This window comes from Prorops nasuta, unplaced genomic scaffold (assembly GCF_024137725.1).
Source record: "Prorops nasuta isolate Cenicafe-Biocafe unplaced genomic scaffold, Cenicafe_Pnas_1.2 PNAS00005, whole genome shotgun sequence".
Classification (NCBI taxonomy): Eukaryota; Metazoa; Arthropoda; class Insecta; order Hymenoptera; family Bethylidae; genus Prorops; species Prorops nasuta.
In genome coordinates this window covers 9,311,862-9,337,599 of record NW_027116802.1, presented here as the reverse complement: position 1 = coordinate 9,337,599, position 25,738 = coordinate 9,311,862, and the positions used below count along the sequence as shown (strand labels likewise).

Genomic DNA, 25,738 nt, shown 5'->3' with positions numbered 1-25,738 from the left:
AATTTGAAGTTGTTAAACTGAGAAAAATGAATTTTTCATTAATACCACGTTTATTCTTGTTAAAAAATAATAAGAATATTGATTTTAAAATAAGCCAGAATTTTGCAAGTTATTGCTGTTCAATTTTAAAAACTAAAACTCAACTATTGCCAACACAATTGTTAACAAATGGTTCATATAAAATTGGTAATAGAATTCATACTAAAGTTTTTTCTTTAAATCAAAAGGCAGAAGATATAAATAAAATCTCTTCGCTTCAAATCAAAAAGAGACCACTTCGAAAGAGATTAACAGTGACTGATCAGAAACATGCAGCTATTTGTACAGTAAATAAAATTGTATTTTATTTTTAATAGACAATATTTTAATATTGTTATTACCTAAATTAAATATCTTATTATAGCAATGGAGTGTAAAGGCATTGGCAACTGCTGAAGAATATGACTTAGAACGTTTGATTCAAAGCTTCCTGAACGATAACTTATATGTACCTAAGGAAATTACTATTAGCTCTAATAGTAAGTTAATTTTTTTTAAGTCAGTTTAAAAAAGAAACAGCTCAATGAAGGACTTTAAATAGTAAACTTCATATTTTTGACATTGATTTTATTAGTAATGCCTATTTAAAATTGATCTATATATGTTACAGAGGCACCTTGATTTGTTCTGTTTCTTCCATTAATGGTCTGAAATAATTACACTTCATCATATTTCTGTATTTATTAGTCAGTATTATAACATTTTATATTTCATTAATTTAATATCACTAAACCATGAAATTATTTTACATTTATAAATTGTACAAATTTATGAAAACTATAGAGTCTATTTGAAATTACACATATGCGCGCATAAACTACTTACATTCTACAGTGTTTTCTTTAACGGAAGTATATATAGATATTTCTTATCATCTAACTATAGCAAAATTACCATATTTTATTTAAGGGTGAGTCCTACCAAAACCTGTAAGGTAAAATTTTACCATGTAGGATTGCCAATTTTTCGAAAACACATATGCTGATTGGCTAATTCACAGCAAATTGGCAATCCTACATGGTAAAATTTTACCTTACAGGTTTTGGTCGGACTCACCCTAATTTAAGTATTCAATGTAATAAGCAAAAAAAGCTGAGAAGAAGTGACATTTATAATGAACAATGAAAATAATTAAACTACACTACTCATTAAAAATTGATAACTACAATCCTATACTATATTGCCGCCGTTAAAGAAACACCCTGTATACTTCATGCGCATGGTATGCGTGATATTATTAGTGCGATTTTGCATAATTTGGAATGCACCCTAATTCATTTCTGGTTATTTTTTTATTATATTATCGATTAATAATTTGAAGTAAATCTAATCAACCAATTTCACAAAATTAAACTAGTTTTATTAGCTTTATAAATTGCCTAAATTCTTGTTTTACTGCAAACCTTTAGCAATGAATAATTTTGAAGAAACGCTCACAAAATGTGCGAAAATAATTAATCTAGCCAGTTTTATTATTTAAAAATATTAATTCAAATTAACCTTATATAACCTCTACAAAAACATCACGGTTTCCTCTACAAATCTATCACAAATAACTGAATTTAAAAAACGGTCATAAATACGTACAAGGGTAATCTGGAAAGTGTTACAAAAAAGAATAATACCATTCTTAAAAAATATGAAAAAAATGTGTGGCAATAAAGCTGTAAGGTGTATATAAACGTAAATAAGGAAAGGAAACTTATATAAACCTCATAATACAAGTCGTTTGTATTTATACACGTTACCAACCAAAAAGTTAGTCATTTCCGAAAAGTCCAACAGATGTGCTATCAATTATCAATAGCGTTGAATAGACATGCTGTTTTTAATGGTCCGGGAAATTTATTAATTTTTATTTAAAATGGATATTGTGAGTTTAAGGGCGTGGCATCATTGAAGAATTATTTATTAATTTTATCCAGTTTCCGGATTTTATTATCTTCGCATTTTTAAGCCATCTATAAAAATTCTCGTATAAATATCAGATTTTATATGAGAGGGTCACACTTGTGTTTGGATTTAATAATTTCAAAAATTATATAATAATTATGAATCACAGAAAGAGATTTTTGATGGGATCTCATATAGAAATCTCATTAACAAAGGAACAATTTAATGATCTAGTAGACAGAGCTATTGATTGGGCATTGTTGAATGGAGTCTGTATGAGACCAAAGACTGATTTTAAGCCATATATGTTGCAACATGTCTCTTTTGTTCTTTTTCCATCCTATTTTCCTAAAAAAGTGTTTGAAATGGTTTGCGAACTTCAGACTTCTGTCAATACTCTTATGCACAGGGTAGCATACGATTATGAATTTTTAAGAGAAACTTTAAAGCCAACTACATTAGTTGATAATTTTACCAAAAAATTATTTGATATCTATGAAACTGTATACAAAGAAGGACTAATACAAGATATCAGTTTGGGTCTACTAAGATCAGATTTAATGCTGAATAAAGATTCTCAAGCTGATTATTGCTGTAAACAAGTGGAAATTAATACTATTGCCTCAGGATGTGGCTGGCTTGGACCAGCTACAAGAGAATTGCATGAATATATCCTTCAAGAGCTTGGATATTCAACAGATATTAAGAACCTTCCAATCAATAGTGCTTTGCAAGAGATTTGTTCTGGTATGTTGGAAGCTTGGAAAATATATGGAAATTTTAAGTAAGAGTTTTATTTTATTAAATTATTACAATGGAAATTAGTTTATCTAATTCTGTTAAATTAAATTCCATTTTTATGCAATTGGATTTGCTTAATGATGAAATATTTCCAGAGCCGCAATTTTATTTGTTGTTGAAGATGTTACATATAATATTTGTGATCAGCGTTTTCATGAATTTGAAATAAGAAGACAGAATATTAATGTTACTGTTATTCGTAAAAGTCTGACACAATTGTCTAGTGTTGCAAGATTAAATGATAAGAAGGAGTTGATAGTAGATGATTTTGTGATATCAGTAGTATACTATAGAAGTGGATATGATCCGATTCAATATCCTACTGAAAAAGAATGGGATGTTAGGTTACTCATAGAAAGATCAAAAGCAATAAAAAGTCCATCTATACAATATCATTTAGCTGGTACTAAGAAGATTCAACAAGCTCTTGCAAAGCCTGGTGTGCTTGTCAGATTTTTAAAGGATGACAAAGCTATAAAGCAAATTGAAAAAACATTTGTTGGTAGGAATTTTAATCTGTAACATTTAACAATTGAAGAAAGAATATTATTAAAGAACTTTAACCCTTTGCACTCTGGTTCCATACAGAGAATATCATGTTCCCTAATATGGGATAGTAGAGTGCAAAGGGATAAGAGGATCCATGATCGAGACAGAGCTTGAATTGAGAAAATATAAAATATAGGGAATAAACAATTTCCCCATTCATCAAAATATTTAGTTTATTGCGCATAATGATGCTAAAACCTTGCTTCTTTTTTGGAAATAAAAAAAATAATTTTTTTCATGTAAGAGCTAAATTAGTCAGTCAAGAATACCTTCAAAATTTTTAAGAGTATTTTCTTTATATTGGCATGCAATAACTCGTTGACGTTTGCCCGAGGACACTATAGTCTAACTTTTTCACAATTATTTAAAAGGAAAAAAATATTGTAAAATTCTTTTGTTTTTATGAATTTCGAAAAACTGACTCTATAGCGCCCTTAAACATTCAGAGTAGAGTAAATTTACTCCTTAGTAGAAAAAAACATATCTTCACTGGTTTAGAAGATTTTCTTGATTGAAATTATTGCTCAGTCATGGATCTCCTTAAATATGATTTATCAATGCTTGACACTTTTAGGATTATATGCATTGGATTTTGATGAGGAAGGAGAATTAGCAATAGACATGGCAATTGCCAATCCAGAAAAGTTTGTCTTAAAGCCACAACGGGAGGGAGGCTCTAATAATAAATATGGAAATGAGATAAAAGACTTCTTGACATTAAATAGAAATTCACAAGAAAGGACAGCTTGGATATTGATGGATAAAATCTTTCCACCTGTAGAAAATAATTATAGAATAGTACCAGGCCGTCAAGAGATTAAATTAGAGCAATTAGTATCAGAGTTGGGGATTTTTGGTGTCATTTTAGGCAATAAAAATGAAATTTTTGTGAATAAACAGGCTGGTCATTTGCATAGAACAAAATTAGAAACGGCCAATGAAGGCGGTGTTTCCTCTGGCGACGGTGCAAACGACAGTCCATTTCTGGTAGATTTATAAAATACGGGTATGCGTACCATGAACAATGCTCTTAATTATTCCTTAGTTGTTTATATACATGAAAATACTTACAAAATTACAATTTTATATTAAAAAAAGTTAAATGTATTTTTGTTTGTTTTCCCTTCCTTATATTACATAAGCAAACTTTGTTTGAGTTGTCAACAAAATGATCAGTTCAAATAAATGACCATATTAGAGTTAAATTTTATTTAGAAATATTAAGTTTATGAAGTTAATATATGATTACTTAAAAACATATGATTTTTTATGCTCATTAGCTTTACAGGATGTCATTCATGCTGTGATTAATCCTTTGGAGGGAAATGAGGAATCACGAGAAATTTTCTTCTTTCGAGAAGGGGCCGTTGTTATGTGGAATTTGTCAGACAGGGAAAGCAGAAATATTATAGACATGCTTAAGTTTTACGAAGAGAATAGTTATAATTCGGATTTAATCGACGCCGAGAGTGAAAGTATGAATTACTGTTATGACGATTCAGGGTATAAAACTTTATTCATTAAAAATATATAAATAAGAGTTAAGCAGATTTAAGTTAATATATAACCAAATTTCAGAAAAAAGAGTTATTTGAAAAATGGAGATATCATATTGAGCAATACAGATTCAACTTTAAGCAAATACACTTTTTCCAATGCAATGGCTCAGTCAGTAAAATTGGGAATATGGGAAGCATCGCTGCTTCATTATGTAAATTCTATTGAGTTTATAACAGAAGATTTGAAGTTAGGTAGAAAAATTAGGCTGACCCGCCAGGAAGTATTAAGAAAGCAAGGAGAGTTATTTGCTTTAAGGCATTTGATTAACTTAAGATCAGATTTGCTTGATACTCCAGATATTTATTGGGAAAGAGATGATTTGGAGCAATTATATCAAACAACTTGTGGATATTTTAGTATCGCTAAACGAACACGGGTAAGCTAAAAATACAAATTGCATTATCAATATAAATTTAGATAATATTCAATGGCTTCATTTGTTTTACAGGTTATGAATGAAAAGTTAAATCATTGCTTAGAGCTTATCGAACTATTGTCAACGCACCTGAGCGATCGCCACCATATTCGATTAGAATGGATGATCATTTTATTAATTATGGTAGAAGTAGGTTTTGAATTACTTCATTATATTGATAGGTACTTAGCAAAGAATGATTAAAATAAATTTTATACTGATTTTCTTTATATACGTACCCGCAATTTCGTTAATAAAATTTGATTTAATTATTTAATTGTTCAAAAGTTATTAAATTTTTTCAACTATAGGAAGTTTCTAAGGTAAGTAATGTACATCTAATAGTTTGATACTATACATTAGCTATAAATTATTATATATAATTTTTACATTTAAAATTACTTATATCACATAAATAAAATCTACGAAATATCACTTGTGTTATTTAATTAATATGTATTTATATTGCCATGCAAAATTGAAATAAGCAATATTTGTAATTTAACCACAATAATTCATCAGTATTATGTTTCAATATTTGAAGAAGTTGTTTCATCCGTTTTAGATTCTAAAGAAAAAGGAGGTATTCGGCAATCAAAGGCATATCCATCTTCTCGCTCCATCCTGAATGTACCCCTTAGAAAATTAATGTAATATATAATATTTTGAAAAAATGTTTAAGATCGATCCTACAAAAGTTGCATAACATTGTAATTTTGTATAATACCGGTATTCAAAACCAAAACACAATTAATAAAATGTTGCTAGAATATGCGTGCAATTTGCTGTTATTTTAATTGACAGATTTAAAAATGTATGATATTAACGAAGCCCCTCATACATACGTTACAAAGTACAAATGCGTGTCAATGATATAGTATTATATAAAAACCTATTTCAAAATTATTATAGCATTTTAGACATGTCGCAAATTGCTCTTCTTGATAAAATAGTCAGATTTTTGAAAGATAAACGAAAAAATTATTTTATAAATAATTTTTTGGACATAAAATTGTTTCTTTGAAAATATTATTATTTTACTAGAAAAGGCAGATCGCGACATCACTGAAATATTATAATGTGTTTAAAATTAGGCGTTACATAACGCCGTATCGTTGACATACATTTTCGGTTTTCGCTATGTAATGTCGGTATGAAGGATCCCGTTAACTTCGAATCATAAATATTTCGCAAAATTATGCATCTCATTAAGGCACAAAAAACTAACGATTCAGCATGAATTTATTATTCTATTGCAACTTAAAAAGAAATAGTAATTAGTTTCTATAACGAAATTTGTGCAATATTATTATTAATATTTTTCAAAGACTGATCAAAATAGACGTTTTATGATGATGAACAAATGGATGACATACTCTAGAGAACCATTCCATTGAGTAATTCAAGTATTTCTCCATCTTAGGATACTGATGGCTCCAATATTTATTTTACTTTTTTGTAACATTATATAAGTTGTTTGTATATAACGTTAAGACAAATATCTTAAAACTAGCTGAAGATACGAGAATTTTCATCAAAAATATTGATATGACTTTTCATAATGAACAAAATGTAATTTACAAAATTTAGAATTTTTATGACATTTCTGAGATACAAAAGTCACATTGAGATTTTTAAATGAATCCTGTACGTTTTATCACAAATTTTTGTAGCTTGCTTTGAGAGCTTCTCAAAATCTTTTTTCCACTTTATTCAGTTGTTTACGAGATATTTTAAATGGAAAATAATATGTAGGTGAACAACAATGCAAAGTGACAACACACACTACTTCAGTTAAGTTTTCACTTCAATGCAAATTCAAATTAAAATATTTCATTAATGACTGGATGAAATGAAAAAGTTAAAATAGAGTTTTAGAGAGGTTTTGAGGTGAGCTAAAAAAATATCCAATAAAAAATAAAGGTTTGAATTTAAAAAACTGAAAATGACTACCATGGCTCACAAATGTTATGAAAATTCTATTTTTTGTAAGTTGCATTTTCTTTTTCATGAAGAGCTGTATAAATATTTCTTGTATCTTTAGCCAGTTTTAAGATACCTCTATCTGGATACTTATGAACACATACTCTATATTCATCACTCAAATTGAGTGACCTGTTAAAAACACTGAATTATTTTTAATGTATTGACTTGTACTAATTATCCATTTATAATATCAAGTTACTCAACTTTTGTAGATCAATCATAAAAATCTTTCATATTGAAAAATTATTTTAATAAGTACCACATATGTCCACTAGGAGCTTGCAGGCTTACATGACTGCTGTATTGAAAAGCTGGTAAAGTTTTTGATAAGACTGGTTCCTGACCTACCACTCCTCTGCCTCTAACAGTTTCTAAGGTACCAGAGAGGCTAAATATTCTCCAATGTCGTTCTCGTAATTGCACGCTCAAACTACCTAAATTTTCCAAACGAATACAATAGCGCCACTGTAATATAAATATTATTATTACTTTAGAATGATTATTTCTAACAGAATGAAAAGTAAAATAATCATTAAGAATACCCAATAAACCGATGTAGTTTGACTTTCTCTACATCCCATATAAAATGGAATAACTGTAACTCTAATATTTTCAGTAGTTTCTTTGTGAACATCTGAAAGCTCTAGCCACGGGTGATTTTTTTGTTGCCATGCCAAGAGAGTGTCTTGTGCTATAAATGGAGGATCTCTATCGGCATTATAGCTTAAAAATTTATCAAAAAGTTCATGTTGAAGGGCAGATTTTTCATTGGTTTTATAAGGTAGAATGTCTTCATGTGCAACATAATCTAATCCTGGTATGGCATATAAACTACGACTATTTTCATGATTACCCAAAAATGTAACTCCTTCTGTTTGTGCTCTCTATAAAAATAACAGAAGTTTTTACAAAAGATCTAATATTCTATCATGTCTCATTAATTGTTAATAATTCTACTTACGATATATGGACAGTCTCTTTGATCAATTAGAACTTGATAAAATGTGTGTGCTCTGCCCTTTACCTCTTTACCAACACTGTTAAAATTTCTCTCATTACTAAAATGAAAGTATAGTTAGATAAACTAAAATATTAATTGGTAAAAACATGATAAACATACCCTTCTTTTTTATTTGGTATGTCCCTGTCATATACTCTAGCCAGCCATGGAAAAAGTATTACACCACGGTAGCCAAATACTCTGTGTAAAATTAACTGACCAGTTTCATACTTTCCTTGTAGTTTTGGAGCTTCCAATTTTCCAACTTCTGCTAATCTAAAAGCTCAAGTGTTCTATTGAATCTTTCTACTTTTGGAATATCAATAGAATTCAAATGTTTTATATACATATAAATCCATACAAATACCTGATAAATCTTGTTTGATTATTAAAGCATTTTCTGGATATATTGAGAAATAATTTCGAGTTATAGCCGGTACAAGTACGTATTAGTTCCATTATGCACAACCTTGTTTAAAATTCATTTGTATATGAAAAACTTTTATGTGATACTAATGAATAATACTACAATACTTACAAATTTCGTTGACATCTCTAAGCATCTCGAAACGTTTCAACTACTTAAACTAAGGTTAGATTTCTCTAATTCGTTGCATACTGCGTAACAGCGATATTCGATAATAGCTTACAGCGTAACATTCAGTGGTGGCATTCAACAGAAACAACTGTTGAGAGAACAAGGTATGTTATTAGCTATTACTTTTAGATCTTACAGTTTTATCCAATAGTAATAGGAGTTTAAAAAGAATTGCTTAACAGTTGCACAACACTCCAGTGATGCCAGATCCCAGAGGAATCAAGCTGAATCAAGCCTCCCACTCCTCCCAGTCTCCCTGCCCTCGCAATGAAATTGCATGAAGTTAGCCGTTACCCATAAACACATTATACAATAGCAGTATAGAAAATTTGAGTGGAGAAGGGGTGAGTACTACATAACTGATACATACATATACATACATATAAACACAACATACGAAGCTGGCGGAGCGCATGCGGGCGGGTGACGTCCGGTCAGTGTATGCTGCGTATGTATGTATGTATGTACATACGATAGATGCATGTGGCCGATGGATGAATGTAAAATATGTGAATGTTGGTTATACATATATATACATATAGATTGATACTTACATTATTTACTAATACATATTCTTTCATTTTTTTCCATAATCTTTTTCTAATCAAATAAAGAAAAGTAATGTAAAGCTATATAATCTCAATTCTCAAGCTTTTTAATTCTTATTACATTATCGACAGTTGGTGGATAAAATCGAAACTTAACAGAAAAGAGAATTCTTTGATCAAGAAAATAACATTATTATTGCTTTAAATCTATGTCAAATTACATGACATTGTTTTCCAAAGAGTTGTAATTATATGATTGTCGTACTTGCCAAATTAATATTTATAATGATTGGCACAATTTAAAATTATTTACTATAAAACTTAAGTTGTCACTAATTAATAGTAAGTACGTTGAAACACCATTCGAGCAAGGTTATGTCTTCCAAAATTGTCAGAGGTGTTTTGCACAGTCATTCAGAAAACTTAACATTTTTTATAGCTAATTAAACATTAGCTATCAATCTGTTAGATTGTGTTAGCTAAAAGTTTGGGAGTATGTTTTTATGAGAAAACTCCAATCTTTTAATACCTAGAATAAAGATATTTATAAAAATGGCTGATGAAAATGAAACTATTCGTTTTAATAATGAAGATACTGAATGTTTGGAAAGTGAGATGTACAGTGAAGATGTAGACGAAGATGGCTCTGATGGGGCTATTGTACCAGAACTACAAGGTACTTTATCAAAATGGACGAACTATATTCATGGGTGGCAAACAAGATTTATTGTTCTCAAAGATGGTACACTGTCTTATTATAAATCTGAACAGGACAGTGGTTTTGGCTGCAGAGGTTCCATAAGCTTATATAAAGCGATAATTAAGGTTTGGTGTCCATGTTACAAACTTGATACTTTTGATTTTATTCCTTATATATTTGTTCAACACAATTTTTTCTAGGCCCATGAATTCGATGAATGTAGATTTGACGTATCTGTAAATGATTGTCTAGTCTGGTATTTGAGAGCTAGTAGTCCAGAAGAAAGACAAAGATGGGTTGATATTTTAAAGTCTTATAAGGTATTGATATTAAATTTTAACACTATACATATGAAATAAGAAATAATATACAAAATAAGTTTTCTTGTTACATTAATATTACTTTCTTCAGTCGGAATCTGGTTATGGAAGTGAGAACAGTTTAAAACGTCATGGTAGTGCCATTTCACTTATATCAAATACACAGTCTACTGCCAGTGCTGGTAGTCTTAGCAAACGTGGTATAAGAGGACTGAAAGAAAAATTGGCTGAAATTGAAACATTTAGAGATATTTTAGTGAAGCAAGTAGATACTCTTCAAAAATATTTTGATAATTGTGCTGAAAATGCTAGAAATGTGAAAAAAGAAAGAGGTTGTTAGAACTCTTTTCAAATCATTTCCAAAATTGTTAACACTAATATAATTATTTTATCACTTTTTATTTTAGATAATAAAGCTGAATTTTCTTTTAATCCAGCTGAGCAATCTGTAGATTTTAAGGGAGAAGCAATTACATTTAAAGCAACTAGTGAAGGTGTCTTAGCAACTTTGCAGCATTGTGTAGAATTAATGATGCAACGAGAAGAAGCATGGAGAAAAAGATGGGAGAAAGAGTTTGAAAAAAAGAAAAAAATGCAAGAACTTTATAAAACTCTAAAGGATCAAATCGCTCTGCATCAAAATGACTTTTCACGACCCAGAGTTCTGATTCATGGAGGCCCAGATTATGAAGTGAGCTATTTTAGATCTTACAAAACTATTATTACAAACTTTGCATTAACTATAAAGAAGATTACATATACATCATACAACTCAGCACATAATCATGTACGGTGTGTGTCAATAACATATTTTTAAGCTTGTTCATTACAATGAAAAATACCTATAAATAATGAATAGAGTTAAATAAGAAAAAAATTCATTGTAGAAATCTCAGCTTCTTCGTTTGTGGTTCAGTATTTTATGAGAATATCAGTTTTGGTAAAAATATATATTTTTTTAATTTTAGTTTCTTTAATTTTAAAGGACAAAAAATGAAAAGCAAAAACTCAAAATATACATTTTATTGAAAATAATTTACTGATTGTTTTCTGGAAGAAACTAAAATTATATGTTTTATTGACGTATTATTATATATACAAAATGTTCTTGAATAATGGCCAATCCATAAACCTAAAAGACCTAGTTTTGAAAAAAAAACTTATAATCTTTAATATTATTAATATTTACCATGTTAAACAATTATGTTTTATCTAATAGTCTGTTTAAACTGTTATACAAGTTGGTAAATATTAATAATATTAAAAAAATTTATAAATTTTTTTAGATATAGTAAAAATAATAAAAACAGTAGAATATATTTTTGTTATAATATTAATATTTTTCGTGTTACATACGAATCTATCTGGGTCTAAATCTGCTTGGTTGATAGCCTACACAAATGATTTGTAATTCGTTAAATATGAACAATATCAAATACAATGTACAACAGTTTTTTGTGAATATTAAACAGGCAACAAAAAAACTGTTGAATTTTTTCATACATTTAGTATTTATGAAGTTACATAGCAATGTATGTCGTTAAAAAATTGTTATGTAACTCAATAAATAACAATAATGAGAAAAATATTTATTATACTTTTTTTCAATTATTATATTCATGAAAAACTATTGCACACTCTTCATTATATTGCTCATATTTAACAAATTACATAATTATCTTAATAGGCCATCAACTTAATTAATTTATACTTTGATGGATTTTTATGTAATTTGAAAAATATTAGCAATATGAAAATAACTTATTAAACTTTTTTATCATTATTATTATATCTACCGAAAACTCATACAATTTTTTATTATTATTAATATTTACCATATTGCATAATATTTTATGCAGAGACTGAGGCTAAACATGTTTATATAAAATTCGAAAAAATTGTATTAGTGCTGCCTTTTTAGAATCGGATTTTCTATTTAGTGTTTCAGGTATAGCCATTAATTCTGGAATATTATGTATACACATTAGATGTAAATGACCCTCCCTCTATTTTTACAAATTTTGTTTTTGTTTTGCAACTTTAAACAACCGTATTTTCTTAAATACATATCTGATTTTAATATTTTGAGGGAAAAAATTGTGGATAAGACTTTTATTAATATATTTTGAAGGCTTGTTCAAAAACTCTTCCTTGACTTTGAACAATCTACTATTATTTCAAATCTTTTTATTTTCTCAAAGGGCTATTTGTCCATAGTAGAATCAGGCAAGCCTTATAGAAAACATAACGGGTGAAAATACGGAAACGCAAATTTCGATTGACAGTTTTTGAGATTTTTGCCCGTTAGGGTGTACATGAAACTTGCCTGCTTTAATTGTGACAACAGCCCAAAATGTTTTGCAAAAATGTTAAAATAAATATATTCATAAATTAAACCCTCTAAAATTACCAGTTCATTTATATTTTTATACATTAGTTATGCACTCTTAAATATGATTAGAAAAGATTTTAAGTCGATAGCATTTATTATTAAAATTATTAATATCATTTCATTACTACTATTTCACTAGTCAAATGACAATAAACGGCATATATAGGGTAATTTTTAGTTTAAACAAAATATTCTAAGTTAAATTGTTTATATTTTATTTAAATGAAAAATTATTCGATATATACCATGTTTAGTATCATTCGACTAGTAAAATCATATATATATATATATATATGTAAATAGATTAATACTAACAAATTCCAATTGAAGAAGCTACAATTTTTCATATGGCGCGTGGTATATATTTTTTTCGCGTACGGTGTATTGTTTTTTTCTTTACCTATCTATTATACGCGCGGATTATATTAGTCACGGTCGACACTTCAACTCCGAAGGAGCTGAGAAAAAAAATTGGTGGAGATAACCAGTAGCAGAGATTATCCAGGGAAATTGGTGGAAACGTGATAAGGGAGACTTCGTACCCCCCCCCCCCCCCTCAATCATAGCCCGCTCAAATCATTTTACCTTTTCTTTAAAATCAATGATCATATTCCGAATATTCACTTCTACTTTAGCAGCTGTAAACATTGTAATGTTAGGAAAAAAAACAAATGAATTTAAATCAATTAAAATAATATGTTCAACATGAGTTTTAAGTTAAAAAAGAATCTATTGAAAGTTTATACTTTTGTATTATTAAATTGTTTTTACAAAACAAATCAATTTTATATATATATATATATATTAACAATCTTTTTATATCATTTTTAAGGAAGGCCCACATAGTGCGTTATGTGATGAGGAATTTTACGATGCAGTAGAGACTGGTTTAGATAAAATTGAAGAAGAAAATCAATTAAGGGATCGCTTGAAACAGAAGTCTGTTTCTATATCTGTAACAAATATGCCAACCACAACAGTAACAAAACATAAATTATGGCCAGAGGTAATTGTATTATTACTTTTCGTTCTCATGTTTTTTCATAATTTTTCAAACTTTAAGTAATTATGAATTTTTACTTGTAGATTGAAAAAGTAACTATGCAACAATTGCATTATGCGCGATTAGGTGTTGGTGGCGCAGGCGGATGGCAATTATTTGCTGAAGATGGTGATATGCGAATGTATAGAAGAGAAGAAGAAGCAGATGGCTTAGTAGTTGATCCTTTGAAAGCATGTCACGTGGTTAAAGGAGTTACTGGTCATGAAGTATGCGAAATATTCTTTAGTCCAGAATACAGAAGTGGATGGGAAGCGACGCTCGAAGATATGACAGTTATCGAAAATATTTCAAAAGATACTTTAGTTTTCCTTCAGACGCATAAGCGTATTTGGCCAGCTAGTCAAAGGGATGCATTATTTTGGTCACATATGCGTAGAGTTTCCGACGATCAAGATCAAGATGCTCAAGATCTATGGATAGTGTGCAATCATAGCACCGAACATGTAGATTACCCGGTTAGTGTGTGTTCTATTATTATCCCTTTTTCTTTACAATATCTTATTTTAAATGTTTATTTTTAGCCGAATACTGGGAAATGCGTAAGAGTATATCTAACTGTCTGTTTAGTATGCCAAACATTTATTGACCCCCCTAAAGAAGAAGAAGAAATCACAAGGGAAAATCTTACATGCAAAATAACCTATTGCTCTGTCGGTTTGTAATTTTTATTCCATTAATTTTCTCCTTAATCTAGTACAAACAGTGTATTGTTTGATATGAGTAACCATTCTTTTAAGCATGGACTATTCATGAACCTACTCATAAAAAATTATTTATTAGAAATTTTTTCCCCTATCTTTTTCGATTGTTGAAATATACTGTTTTGTTTATCCAATTACAAGTCACAAAGTGTAAAGTCAAGTTAAGGTTGAGAAAAGAGGATCAGAATGGCTATATAGAAAGTCTGCATTTTCACCCTCTTGCTCTTTCCTTAAACGTGCTGCGATATTTGTTAAACTAAAAATTAGTATATCTAAACGCCAATGCAAGATAAGAAAAAATTATATAGAATTTTTTGTTAATAATTTTGTGAATATCTATCTTAAGGTTAAATTATCAGCATTACACTGTATTTTAAGACTTAGTTATTAATTTCAAATTTTTTGCAGTCAATCCCGGTGGATGGGCACCTGCATCCGTTTTACGTGCGGTATATAAACGAGAATACCCGAAGTTTCTTAAGCGCTTTACTAATTTTTGTATCGATCAATGTAAACATAAACCAATCACATTTTAAACATTTTGGTGTAAATAAAATATAATCTATATCCATTTAATTTAAAATTTTTATTAGACAAAATTATTGCGTGTGTCTCTATTCAAGAACATTAATGTTACATTTGTGGACATTTTGAAAGTATCTTCTAATTAAATGCAATATAATGGTTTGTATGCTACTTTTTCGTGTGCTTGAAGTAACATATTTCGGACCTACAAGTATGATGTGAGCTGTAAAAATATTTTAATATAAAAAAACATCGATATCGTATACATTTGAAGTGTGAATATGAACTATGAATCATAAGATGTCAGTGCTTAAAAATTATTACCACTTCTTCATCTAATGTTTAACTAGATCGTTGAACATGTTTTGAAATTAAAATTGTACAAATATAAAAGAACTTATTTTAGTCCATATGCGTTTATGAATTTCGTTAAATTAATTAATTGAAAGACTATAAATATATCAACAATATTGTTTTTTATCTTTCCATCTACCTATATATATATATATATATACATACATACATACAAATAAGAATGTATGCACATATCGGCATAGCCAATGTCTTGAATTTATTAATATTAATGTCGTTGATTCACTTTAACGAATTGTATAAATTAGTATAAAATGTTAAACGTTTTCGATCATTTATGGACAATTTTTATGCCGATTTCTGTATATTGTCATATAATACTAACGTCATATAAAGAAACGTAATAAAGACTGTTGTAGATTTATTTTTACTTTTCTTTTTCTCGTATAAGCAATGTCCTAAAACAATATAAAAGAAACCTGCAATTTGGAAACTGTATCTGTATATTAAAACGTAAGCATCTAATTTAATAATATAAGAAACAAAATGATATACTACTACTTGTTAACTTATAATTACATTTTTATATATATGATAAAGAAATAGTTCTTTATTTCACGTACAATATTGAAATTACAATACTGTATGTATACCACCAAATGTGGATTGGGTTACATTATTATTATTTTACTATAAGTTATAAAGTATAAAAATTTAATAGTAAGTTTACAAAATATTGTTGAGATAAATATATACAATGTTTTAATACAGAACTGACAGTCTTTACTGTTGAAGAAAATATTGTTCTATATTGCAGTGAAAGGAATCGTTTTAATGTGAGTTAAATTAATTAAATATTCCAGATTTCTGACCAATCTAACTCAAACTCCAATGATCGACAATTTACAATTTAAAAATAGCTGTGTTAAGAATTTCGAATCTGAGTTAATCAATGCTATAGAAGCACTATATTCACTTAAAATTTTAAACTTTGTGTGAGAATAAATACAATTACACCATATGTATTTAGATTTTATACTGAATAATGAAACTTTAAATAGTAAGTGTACTATTTTATAAATTTACTTATGTATTTACATTCTTGGAAAGTAAATTTACGTTTGTATAAATATAAATATAAAGTACAACACATTATGTACTTTTTTGAAGCCACGACTTTACAAGAGCTTTACAATAGCTGGTTAAAATTTTCAATCTATTCATAAGCCTACAATAATTATTATTTATGATTTTCAAAATTAAATTCACTAATATTGACTGAATATTGATTTAATGTCGTGTTTACACTAGATTTGCGGATTGGGTTTTTTCCAAAGATGACATATGAGTATGTTATTTGACTTTCGCACTTACAATTTTTCATGTTTAGTTTAAGCTGAAAGGACTGGTTTTCTATCGGATTTTCACAATAATAATTTTCAAAATTTATTATTATTTTTTTTTTTAACTATTTTTGTCCATTACATTTAACACCAAGTTAAATCACATATAGTAACTCTGTATGAGTGCTGTAGACAAATAATATGAAATCTCTTATATGTTGCCATTACAAAATGTACTTGGCATGTTATTTTAGAGTAACATTTAGTAAAAATTACAAAGTAAATATAATAAATTTTAAAGATCAACCTTGCATTTTATAATTGCTTTTGCTTGATTATTATTTTTATAATAACTGAAGTAATAGTTTCTAATACAATTACTATTTACTATTTGTAACCTTGTTTTTTATGAATTATTTTTATTGAACAGCTTGCAGACATTACAGATTTCTATTGCTGCGATTTATATGAATGTAATTTTTTTATTATATTAATTCCATGCTCCTCGTATTCTTCCTTCATAACCCATACATTATCCCTATCTTTGATTATTTCTGAAAGCACAGCTCCACCCATAAATACCATATCCTTTCGTCGTGGAGAGTCTTCAATTTTAATCTTAAATTTCTAAAATAAAAATTATTAATTAACAATATATTTTTATTTTCTAAAATATTATAAACAAACCTATTATAATTACATTTAATTTAGAAACATCATTCTTTAAAACTTTCTGTAAATATAACTGTTTAACTTCTCGTTCTAGTCTAGATGGTAATCCAGGATACATTGTACTACCACCACTTAAGACAATATGCTTGTACAGCTCAGTTCTCATATCGATATCTGCAGCTTGAATAGTACTAAATACTGCTTCAGCAATTCCTTGAGCCTCAACATTAATTAAACGTGGTTGGAATAATGCTTCAGGAGCTGCAAACCTTTCTCCTCCTACTTTTATAACACGCCCATCTGGAAGCTGAAAGAGGATTTTAAGTAAAAGTAATATTATCTTTATCAAAGATGTTATTTCATTTTCACTCACTGTGTAGGATTCTACTAAAACAGTAGTTTCTAATGCCAGTTTCTCTTCCATTTCAATATTATAGCCAACATAACAGAGCTTCTCCTTTAACATTCTAACTGTTTCAAAATCAGCAGAATGATTAAAAGCATAACCCCGTAATAAAAGTAGTTTAATAAGGTACATTGTAATATCACGGCCAGCAATATCAATTCGTTTAGTAAGATGAGACAAAGCATATTCTTCAAAAACAGGGCATATATGAGTTACCCCATCACCAGAATCTACTACAACACCACTTATTAGACCTTGTGCATACAGAGTAAGTACAGCTTGAATTGCCACATAAACACCACAGAAACCATATTTTTCAAACATCACCTGAGAAATAATAATATAGAATTCATAATTGGAATAGCTTTATGAATATTATATAAGTGCATTAAAATATTTTACCTCCACCATTTTTTCACGATTTGCAAGTGGGTTCATTGGTGGTTCTGTGAGTAGAATTTTACATTCTCTTGGATTAATATTCATTTTCTTTTCTCCAAATGTGTAGTCCCAAACATGACACATATCTTCCCAGTTTCTGATAACATTTGAATATTAATACCATTCTTAATATTAATACCAAGAATAACTACTCTTTATTAATATTATTAAATTACCTCACAATTCCATTTTGCATAGGATAATTTATTTGCAACATAGATCGAAGTTTACTAGCTTCATCTCCAACCATTAAATCCTATTATAATAAAAAGATGAATTATAGTCCTTACAAAAATCAATTTTCAATCAGAACAAGCATTCATCCTTATTGGTTACAATAAAATAACTCTTAAAATAAATACAACTGTTAAATATTTTCTTAGTTTAACATTTTATCATTCCATTGTTATGATTGTTAATTAGATGCATTTTTCAAACCATAAATTACTTTTCAATATCATGAAAACTTACAATAAAATAAAATATTATAAATAAAAAAATATGTTATAATAATTACATATTCATATTTTACTCAAAAAAAAAAAAAAAGAATTGATAATATGCAATGACATTTAAATAGTTTTAGCAACAAACAAACTTACAGGCATGTTAAGCATATCCTACGAGAGCAAATGAAAGCATACAAATATATTAGAAATTTGTATAAAAACTACTAATAAAATTAAAAAAACCATATAAATCGAAACTTATCCAGCTTGTAATTTCAAAATATTTAGAAAAATAAGCTTCTTAGAGAAACATTTTTCAAAAAAAGTCTTTTAGACTATAATTTGACACCAAAAAGTGCTTTGAAGATTATATAAAAGTTATCTTCAATATCTTAAATGATACATGCTCTATGTTTTTAACATGTTATAGTTGGTCTTGTATAGCATAAGTTTTATTACTTATTAGCTGTGAAAACTATAAGTAATATTAGTTAAAAACATAAGTTTAACTTTGTGAATAAAAACATTGTAAAATTTATTGTTTATTTTTGGAAAATATGTCTTATTTAGGTTTATCTGAATATTAAGAAGTTACCAATTTTTGTTATACACAATCAAATGCGTTTAGTCCATCTACTCTTTATTACTTGTAAAAATAAATTAATTACTGTACGGTTACTTTAATAACTGTTTTAAATTATTATTATATTCATAAGTAAATATTTGTTAGATGGTTAATCAATATTATTATGAACTTTCATACATTTAAAAAGAACAAAAAAATCCTTCACAAACTGTTTAATTATTTAACCCACTTACATGAATGCAATATTCTTGCTGAAAATATAATATTTCCATTACTAATTTTGTAATTATAAAAAGTAATCATTTTTATATGACCTATAGGTCAATCAATACATTTTAAAAAAATAAATATAAATTGATAGCAAAATCAAACATAAGAAATATGTTATTTAATGAATTTAAATATGATGCAAATAATGTATAAAGCTGGTAAAAAATAATTGGCACACTGAATGTTATTCTTATACGTAAAAATACAAGCAAAAGCAATTCTTTAGCTTTTGTAAAAATTTTAATAAAAATAAATATATAAAATAAAATTCAGTGATTAAAAAAGCACATAAAAATATATAAAAAATATCATGTTATATAAGAAGCTAGCTTTACATTTCTGGTGATATATTTATTACAAAATTTATTTAAACATTAGCAAAGTGAAGCCGGCAACACAAGATACTGAATCTGTGTTGAATTACTTGCTGAATTTGAAATGCTGACTGGTAACTGGTTATAATAATGCAGATAGCTAATCAACGATCACCACTCCAAATTTAGCATGTAATCTAGTATGGATCTAGCATCATGTATTGCAAACTTTAGTAAAAATTTATGAAAATACAAAAATTTGATAATTTTTTAATTATATTGAAGAGCAAAAAATACAATTTGCATACATATTACACAGAAGCAATAACATGCCTATGAAAGCTTTATAAATGGTGAAATAGTTGACGATATTTCATTAAATAAGGAAATCATAAGAATAATGAATTATATATAGATTTTACTTATATTAAGGTTTTATATGTATAATACATTCAAATATTTTATTATGTTAAACATAAGTAACCAACCTTAACATCAATATCTCCTATTTTATTAACAGCTCTAATAATGGGACGACCAACCATTGATGGGAATATATGTGCTGGAAAATTAGCACCAGTATAACCACATTTAACAAACTGTAAGAATAAGTAAATTAATGAGTAAAACATATTTAATGTAAAAATTAAAAAATTATGAATAATTTTAATAATTTTTAATTACACATGTTTAACCTTACCCCACTTCCATTATCACAGACTATAATTTTTCTGCCTTTGCTATCCATGTTAAATAATCTCTTTATACAAATATTAAGCTACTTTTAGTTAAATCTTCGTATGTATTAAATGTCATTCCATAGGTGACTAATTTTTGCTATTTGAAGGGGCGTTACCGGTTTATTATTTAAATGCACTGTTTCATAGATTTACTATTTCTTAAACTTAGACAAATATAATAAATAAATATTTTTAATACACTTAATCGTCTTTTTGCACTTTACACAGAATTATACAAAATCACGATAGCACACACTTTCCAATCATAGCTTTAAAATTCTATATCTGCGCTGGACTGCGCTCCTCCTTAAATGCCTGTAAGTAAATGCCCAAATGTTCAAATCGTTCAAATACTTCAAATGTATTGTTCCAGTTCAGTACGTTCAATATTCTCTCAAAAAGAGAGCTCGTTACCAGCGTTGCCAAGTGTAGTATTACTACCGTACAAGGTTGCCAAGTGTAGTACTTTCGGTACTACCGTAGTACCCAAAAGCGACATATCCTATAGCGTAGTACTATTTTGGGTACTACGCTATAGTCGCTGCTGATACTACTGGTCGGCGGAAATACGTCAGAGGGTAGAGACTGTAGAGGGACCGCAATATAGATATTTCTAATTACTAATTTCAAAATACATAATGCATGGTCCGTGAGCCAAGACAAATGTTAGTATATACATACCACAAGTTATAAAGTAATATAAAGAAATAAAGTGACAGTTTTAATCTTACTGACAGCTGATGTACTGATGGTATAAGTGAATAAATAAAGTGACGAAATTTGTAAAATGTACATAAAAATAATTTTTAAAAGTATATAAAGGACTGAACATTTTAGATAAGTATAACAATAAATTTTATAATATAAAATGTAAGATATAAATATTTTGTGGTACTTTGTGGGATTTTATTTCAGATTAAATTATAGTAATGTGTTTACTATGTCACTGTGCTGAGGATGGAGCTATGCAGATTTTCAAAATTAAAATAAAGGAATAGACTAAACATAATGTGGTTATTGTGTCATCGTTGAGATTCAAACTATGTTAATTGAGACGGATAATAAAATAAACGAGTGAAAAAACTGGGTAAATACAATAATAAATAAAGAAGCTGACAAATTAGATATATAATATAAAATGTAAGATATTTTATAGTTTTTTCTGGGATTTTATTTCAGATTAAATTATAGTAATGTGTTTACTATGTCACTACTGAGGATGGAGCTATGTGGATTGAACATTAAAATGAAAGGAATAGATTCACCATATTATGGTTACTGTGTCATCGCTGAGGATCAAACTGTGTTAATTGAGATGAATATTAAAATAAACAAGTCAACACATTGGGTAAATACGATACAAATAAAGAAGCTGACAGATTACATTTGTAATTTCAAATGTAAGATTTTATATAGTACTTTTTGGGATTTTGTTTCAGATTAAATTATTGTAAAGTGTTTACTATGTCAATGCTGAGAATGGAGCTATGTGGATTGAACATTAAAACAAAAGGAATAGATTCACCATAATGTTGTTTCTGTGTCATCGCTGATGAGGATCAAACTGTGTTAATTGAGACAGACATTAAAATAAATGAGTCAGCATTTTGGGTAAATACAATAATAAATAAAGAAAATGACAGAATAGATATATAATATAAAATGTAAGATGTTTTATAGTACTTTGTGGGATTTTGTTTCAGATTAAATTATAGTAATGTACGTGTGTTTACTGTATCACTGCTGAGGATGAAGCTATGTGGATCGAACATTAAAAAAAAAGAATAGGTTCACCATAATGTGGTTACTGTGTCATCGCTGAGGATCAAACTGTGATAATTGAGATGAATATTAAAATAAAGAAGCTGACAGATTAGATATATAATATAACATGTTAGATATTTTACAGTACTTTGTGGGATTTTATTTAAAGTTAATATATGTAAAATAAAATTTTTGTTTTCTTTTTACAATTGTATCTATATTAATTACTATATGTTGCAATCTCTTAAAATTAAGCCTCTGCTTTTATTAGCAAACTAATAGTTCCACACGGCAGTGATGCCAGAATCAAGCTTTTAGCAACAAAAATGAAGATAAGCGCTAGCCAGCAGGAGTATAGAAAATTTAAAGGGAAGCGGTACAAACACAACTATGCCTGGAGAGCATAGGTGTGATTTGGACTTCAGGCAACATTGGCTTTAGAAGAAGAGCGACTACCGCTAACCGTGACATTTTTACGTGTTATCCGTGTGAAGTGGTGCTGCGTTTACCTAAAAACTCAAAGCAAATAAAAATGCTTTTCCTAAATTGATTTGTAATATTGATAAAATGGTCAAATGTAGCCATTAATTAATTAGATTTGGTAATAAATACAGAAAATGCGTTTTATTATAACAAATGAGTTGAGGTAAAATAAACTCAATGTTTTTATATTAATCTGTTAACAAATGCATTTTTTTATTTATTATTGAGTCCAATAAATTAATGGTTATTAAAAAAAAAATTCCTTGTAATGAAAAAAAAAATGAAAAAATTTTAAACTTCACCAAGACTCGAACACGAGCCCACCACATGACAAACGACAACCTTACCACCTGCGCTACAGCGCTCACTTGATGTACCAAGAGCAAAACAGCCTTTTAAAGACTGACTACAATTCTTTCACTAACTCGTCATAAACGATCAAGAATTAGCTGCAATAATAAATACATTTATCTCCACAGCATTATTGCACTAAATTTATTATGTTTTTAATTTGAAGCATACATTTTACATGAAGATACGATACTTTAAGGATGTTCATGCAATACTTTAAATACAAAACTATTCATATGCTGGTTTATCATAGTTATTCGACTACATATAACAAATATTATAATATTACTTAATTAATTTATGATAGTTGAGCATATGAATAGTTTTGTATATAGAGTACTGAATGGTTTTAAATTATCATATCTTCATGCAAAATGTATGCTTCAAATTAAAAACAATAAATTTAGTACAATAATGCTATGTAGATAAATGTATTTATTATTACAGCTAATTCTTAATCGTTTATGACGAGTTAGTGAAAGAATTGTAGTCAGTCTTTAAAAGCCTGTTTTGCTCTTGGTACATCAAGTGAGCGCTGTAGCGCAGGCGGTAAGGTTGCCGTTTATCATGCGGTGGGCTCGTGTTCGAGTCTTGGTGAAGATTAAAATTTTTTCATTTCTTTTTTCATTACAAGGAATTTTTTTTTTAATAACCATTAATTTATTGGACTCCATAATAAATAAAAAAATGCATTTATTAACAGATTAATATAAAAACATTGAGTTTATTTTACCTCAACTCATTTGTTATAATAAAACGCATTTTTTGTATTTATTACCAAATCTAAGGGTGAGTCCGACCAACTCATTTTAATTTAAAGGGACATTAAAAAGTATCACCAACCTTAGAAAAGGAAAATAATTTTTTGTTTTAACGTTTCCAGCTTGCACAGGTTATAGCATAATGAATAAGGAATAAAGGAATACAAAAATTGGACCAAAATACCAAATTACCATAGAGGGAAACTTCAACAAGTTATCACTAACTCCGAACCTCGTAATTCCAAATAGTTTTGCTTTTAAGGTAAGTTTTTTATTTTGCGTTATATTCTAAAAATAATATTTGTCAACAATGATAATTTTTTATTATACATAAGGACTTTGGTGAAGTAAATAAAACTGGATGTGCTAGTAGTGATGGAACTTAATGAACAGCTAAGAACAAAATATGAAAGCAAGAAAAAAGAATACTTAACGTTTGATAAGAAACTGACAATAATAGAGTTAATAAAAGAATTTTCGGCGGTTATAGAAAACAAGAAAACAGATGCTGTAAGCACATCTATGAAAAATAAATCGTGGGATGAAATCAGTACAAAATTTTATAGAATGCATGGACAACACATAAACAGTGAGTCATTAAGAACATTCTGGGTAAATACAAAAACGAATACCAGAAAACATTATGCAAAACTAAAGCAAGAGTTATATAAAACAGGTAATTAAAATGTTTAAACAATTATAATATTTTTCTTAGTTTACGTATAACAATTCTTTCAGGTGGTGGTAGAAATGAAGTGAAGCCAAACATACTATATGAGAAAGCATATGAAATAATACAAAAATCAGTAGATGGTTTATATAACCCATTTGACTCGGATACTAGTTTTTCGTCTTCTATTAATACTCCAGTTGAAAATTATTTTGAAGAAGAGGCTGATGATCCAGATGATGCGGATAATGCAGTTTTTCAAGTAAGACAAAACTTATTATTTCGTAGTATAAATTAGCATATGTAAATTAATAAATCTTTTTATTAAAACATGTTTAATTTCATTTTTAGTTTTTAATTGATGAAAATGAAGTGAATCAGTGGGATAAATGGTCTCCAAATCAATTAAAGAAGCCTATAAGTCCACCATTGAGCAATAAAATAGCTGTTAATTCAACGATTAAGAAGAAGAAAATAAAAGGAGACCTGCTATTAGAAAGCAAACTAGAGCTAGCTCATTTAATGAAACAGCATTTACTAGAAAAAGCAAATTATGAGAAAAAAATTCTAAATATGCAATTGAAAAAGGAAGAATTGCAAGTAAAATTGTTAGAGGTCAAACTAAAAGAATCAGCAAACATGCATTCAACTACACTGGTAATAGTTTTTTGTTTATAATTTTAGTAATTGAAGACAGGTGTTTATGTATTTTTCATCTTAAGTTTTGTGTTTTAGACTGCATTTCCCAGAGATGAATATCACGAAAAGTTACATGTTGAATAGGACGAAGGAGTATAGGTTATGACTGATATCGATTAAAATTTGTTTGCATGTGACATTTACTCTCGTTGTTACCAAAGTCCAGTGATATTAATAATGTTTACTATGTTAATTAATTATATGATCTAAAGTTTAAACCCTGTGATATTATAAATACTTAATATGTTAATTATATCAAGTGAAGGTTAAGCTCTGTGATATTATAGTTAATATTTAAAATTAATAATGTTATTCAAAGTTTCATATTCTCTTGTTTAATGATTAAAGAACTGATTTAGATTAAAATATTAATAATTTTATTTCGTT

The 25,738-nt window shown here is 28.0% G+C and overlaps 5 protein-coding genes and 1 long non-coding RNA gene across 9 annotated transcripts; 4 read left to right on the top strand and 2 right to left on the bottom strand.

The window, feature by feature from the left end:
- The first annotated feature begins 403 nt into the window (after nucleotides 1–403).
- Nucleotides 404–5,544, top strand: LOC136773859 (glutathione synthetase-like). Its single transcript, XM_066727783.1, has 7 exons — nucleotides 404–518; nucleotides 650–2,716; nucleotides 2,829–3,235; nucleotides 3,857–4,246; nucleotides 4,563–4,785; nucleotides 4,861–5,218; nucleotides 5,291–5,544. Exons 2-7 carry the CDS (start codon nucleotides 2,091–2,093, stop codon nucleotides 5,459–5,461), a joined length of 2,175 nt encoding a protein of 724 aa, XP_066583880.1. The 5' UTR covers nucleotides 404–518; nucleotides 650–2,090; the 3' UTR covers nucleotides 5,462–5,544.
- Nucleotides 5,545–5,689: 145 nt separating this feature from the next.
- On the bottom strand, nucleotides 5,690–9,128 carry POLDIP2 (DNA polymerase delta interacting protein 2). 2 transcript variants are annotated; one of them, XM_066727789.1, is made up of 8 exons: nucleotides 9,022–9,128; nucleotides 8,782–8,929; nucleotides 8,611–8,712; nucleotides 8,364–8,519; nucleotides 8,205–8,301; nucleotides 7,786–8,127; nucleotides 7,503–7,708; nucleotides 5,690–5,893 (listed from the first exon to the last, which is right to left on the bottom strand). In XM_066727789.1, the coding sequence occupies exons 3-8, from the start codon at nucleotides 8,700–8,702 to the stop codon at nucleotides 5,782–5,784; spliced, it is 1,005 nt and encodes a 334-aa protein (XP_066583886.1). In that variant the 5' UTR covers nucleotides 8,703–8,712; nucleotides 8,782–8,929; nucleotides 9,022–9,128; the 3' UTR covers nucleotides 5,690–5,781. The 2 variants fall into 2 exon arrangements, with proteins under 2 accessions (XP_066583886.1, XP_066583888.1); XM_066727791.1 differs by lacking the exon at nucleotides 9,022–9,128 and having other exon boundaries at nucleotides 8,205–8,280; nucleotides 8,782–8,939.
- Nucleotides 9,129–9,444: 316 nt separating this feature from the next.
- cert (ceramide transfer protein) lies at nucleotides 9,445–15,500 on the top strand. The gene is made up of 8 exons (XM_066727784.1): nucleotides 9,445–10,214; nucleotides 10,290–10,409; nucleotides 10,501–10,741; nucleotides 10,817–11,100; nucleotides 13,634–13,807; nucleotides 13,888–14,319; nucleotides 14,386–14,518; nucleotides 14,974–15,500. The coding sequence occupies exons 1-8, from the start codon at nucleotides 9,942–9,944 to the stop codon at nucleotides 15,099–15,101; spliced, it is 1,785 nt and encodes a 594-aa protein (XP_066583881.1). The 5' UTR covers nucleotides 9,445–9,941; the 3' UTR covers nucleotides 15,102–15,500.
- A 146-nt stretch (nucleotides 15,501–15,646) lies between these two features.
- Nucleotides 15,647–20,995, bottom strand: Arp2 (Actin-related protein 2). Of its 3 annotated transcripts, none has more exons than XM_066727787.1 (8): nucleotides 20,584–20,995; nucleotides 20,372–20,482; nucleotides 19,533–19,550; nucleotides 18,441–18,520; nucleotides 18,226–18,361; nucleotides 17,791–18,150; nucleotides 17,446–17,724; nucleotides 15,647–17,372 (listed from the first exon to the last, which is right to left on the bottom strand). In XM_066727787.1, the coding sequence occupies exons 1-8, from the start codon at nucleotides 20,629–20,631 to the stop codon at nucleotides 17,196–17,198; spliced, it is 1,209 nt and encodes a 402-aa protein (XP_066583884.1). In that variant the 5' UTR covers nucleotides 20,632–20,995; the 3' UTR covers nucleotides 15,647–17,195. The 3 variants fall into 3 exon arrangements, with proteins under 3 accessions (XP_066583884.1, XP_066583883.1, XP_066583885.1); XM_066727786.1 differs by lacking the exon at nucleotides 19,533–19,550 and adding an exon at nucleotides 18,867–18,884; XM_066727788.1 differs by lacking the exon at nucleotides 19,533–19,550 and having other exon boundaries at nucleotides 20,584–20,994.
- An 841-nt stretch (nucleotides 20,996–21,836) lies between these two features.
- On the top strand, nucleotides 21,837–22,868 carry LOC136773651 (uncharacterized). The gene is made up of 3 exons (XR_010822663.1): nucleotides 21,837–21,971; nucleotides 22,063–22,234; nucleotides 22,327–22,868. It is a non-coding gene; the product is annotated as an uncharacterized lncRNA (long non-coding RNA).
- Nucleotides 22,869–24,106: 1,238 nt separating this feature from the next.
- LOC136773436 (uncharacterized) lies at nucleotides 24,107–25,695 on the top strand. Its single transcript, XM_066727126.1, has 5 exons — nucleotides 24,107–24,244; nucleotides 24,318–24,658; nucleotides 24,721–24,914; nucleotides 25,004–25,309; nucleotides 25,388–25,695. Exons 2-5 carry the CDS (start codon nucleotides 24,358–24,360, stop codon nucleotides 25,433–25,435), a joined length of 849 nt encoding a protein of 282 aa, XP_066583223.1. The 5' UTR covers nucleotides 24,107–24,244; nucleotides 24,318–24,357; the 3' UTR covers nucleotides 25,436–25,695.
- The last annotated feature ends 43 nt before the right edge of the window (nucleotides 25,696–25,738 follow it).

Coding starts and splice junctions, on each gene's coding strand:
- LOC136773859 (XM_066727783.1), top strand. CDS start 2,091: ATGAATCACAGAAAGAGATTTTTGATGGGATCTCATATAGAAATCTCA. Junction 4,247..4,562: donor CGGTGTTTCCTCTGGCGACG/GTGCAAACGACA, acceptor TATGCTCATTAG/CTTTACAGGATGTCATTCAT. Junction 4,786..4,860: donor TACTGTTATGACGATTCAGG/GTATAAAACTTT, acceptor ACCAAATTTCAG/AAAAAAGAGTTATTTGAAAA.
- POLDIP2 (XM_066727789.1), bottom strand. CDS start 8,702: ATGGAACTAATACGTACTTGTACCGGCTATAACTCGAAATTATTTCTC. Junction 8,520..8,610: donor AATCAAACAAGATTTATCAG/GTATTTGTATGG, acceptor TTGAGCTTTTAG/ATTAGCAGAAGTTGGAAAAT. Junction 8,128..8,204: donor AAAGAGACTGTCCATATATC/GTAAGTAGAATT, acceptor TTATTTTTATAG/AGAGCACAAACAGAAGGAGT.
- cert (XM_066727784.1), top strand. CDS start 9,942: ATGGCTGATGAAAATGAAACTATTCGTTTTAATAATGAAGATACTGAA. Junction 10,215..10,289: donor TATATAAAGCGATAATTAAG/GTTTGGTGTCCA, acceptor AATTTTTTCTAG/GCCCATGAATTCGATGAATG. Junction 10,742..10,816: donor AAATGTGAAAAAAGAAAGAG/GTTGTTAGAACT, acceptor TTTTTATTTTAG/ATAATAAAGCTGAATTTTCT.
- Arp2 (XM_066727787.1), bottom strand. CDS start 20,631: ATGGATAGCAAAGGCAGAAAAATTATAGTCTGTGATAATGGAAGTGGG. Junction 18,362..18,440: donor ATGCAAAATGGAATTGTGAG/GTAATTTAATAA, acceptor AAATGTTATCAG/AAACTGGGAAGATATGTGTC. Junction 17,373..17,445: donor ATGATGTTTCTAAATTAAAT/GTAATTATAATA, acceptor TTTTTATTTTAG/AAATTTAAGATTAAAATTGA.
- LOC136773436 (XM_066727126.1), top strand. CDS start 24,358: ATGGAACTTAATGAACAGCTAAGAACAAAATATGAAAGCAAGAAAAAA. Junction 24,659..24,720: donor GCAAGAGTTATATAAAACAG/GTAATTAAAATG, acceptor CAATTCTTTCAG/GTGGTGGTAGAAATGAAGTG. Junction 25,310..25,387: donor ACATGCATTCAACTACACTG/GTAATAGTTTTT, acceptor TTTGTGTTTTAG/ACTGCATTTCCCAGAGATGA.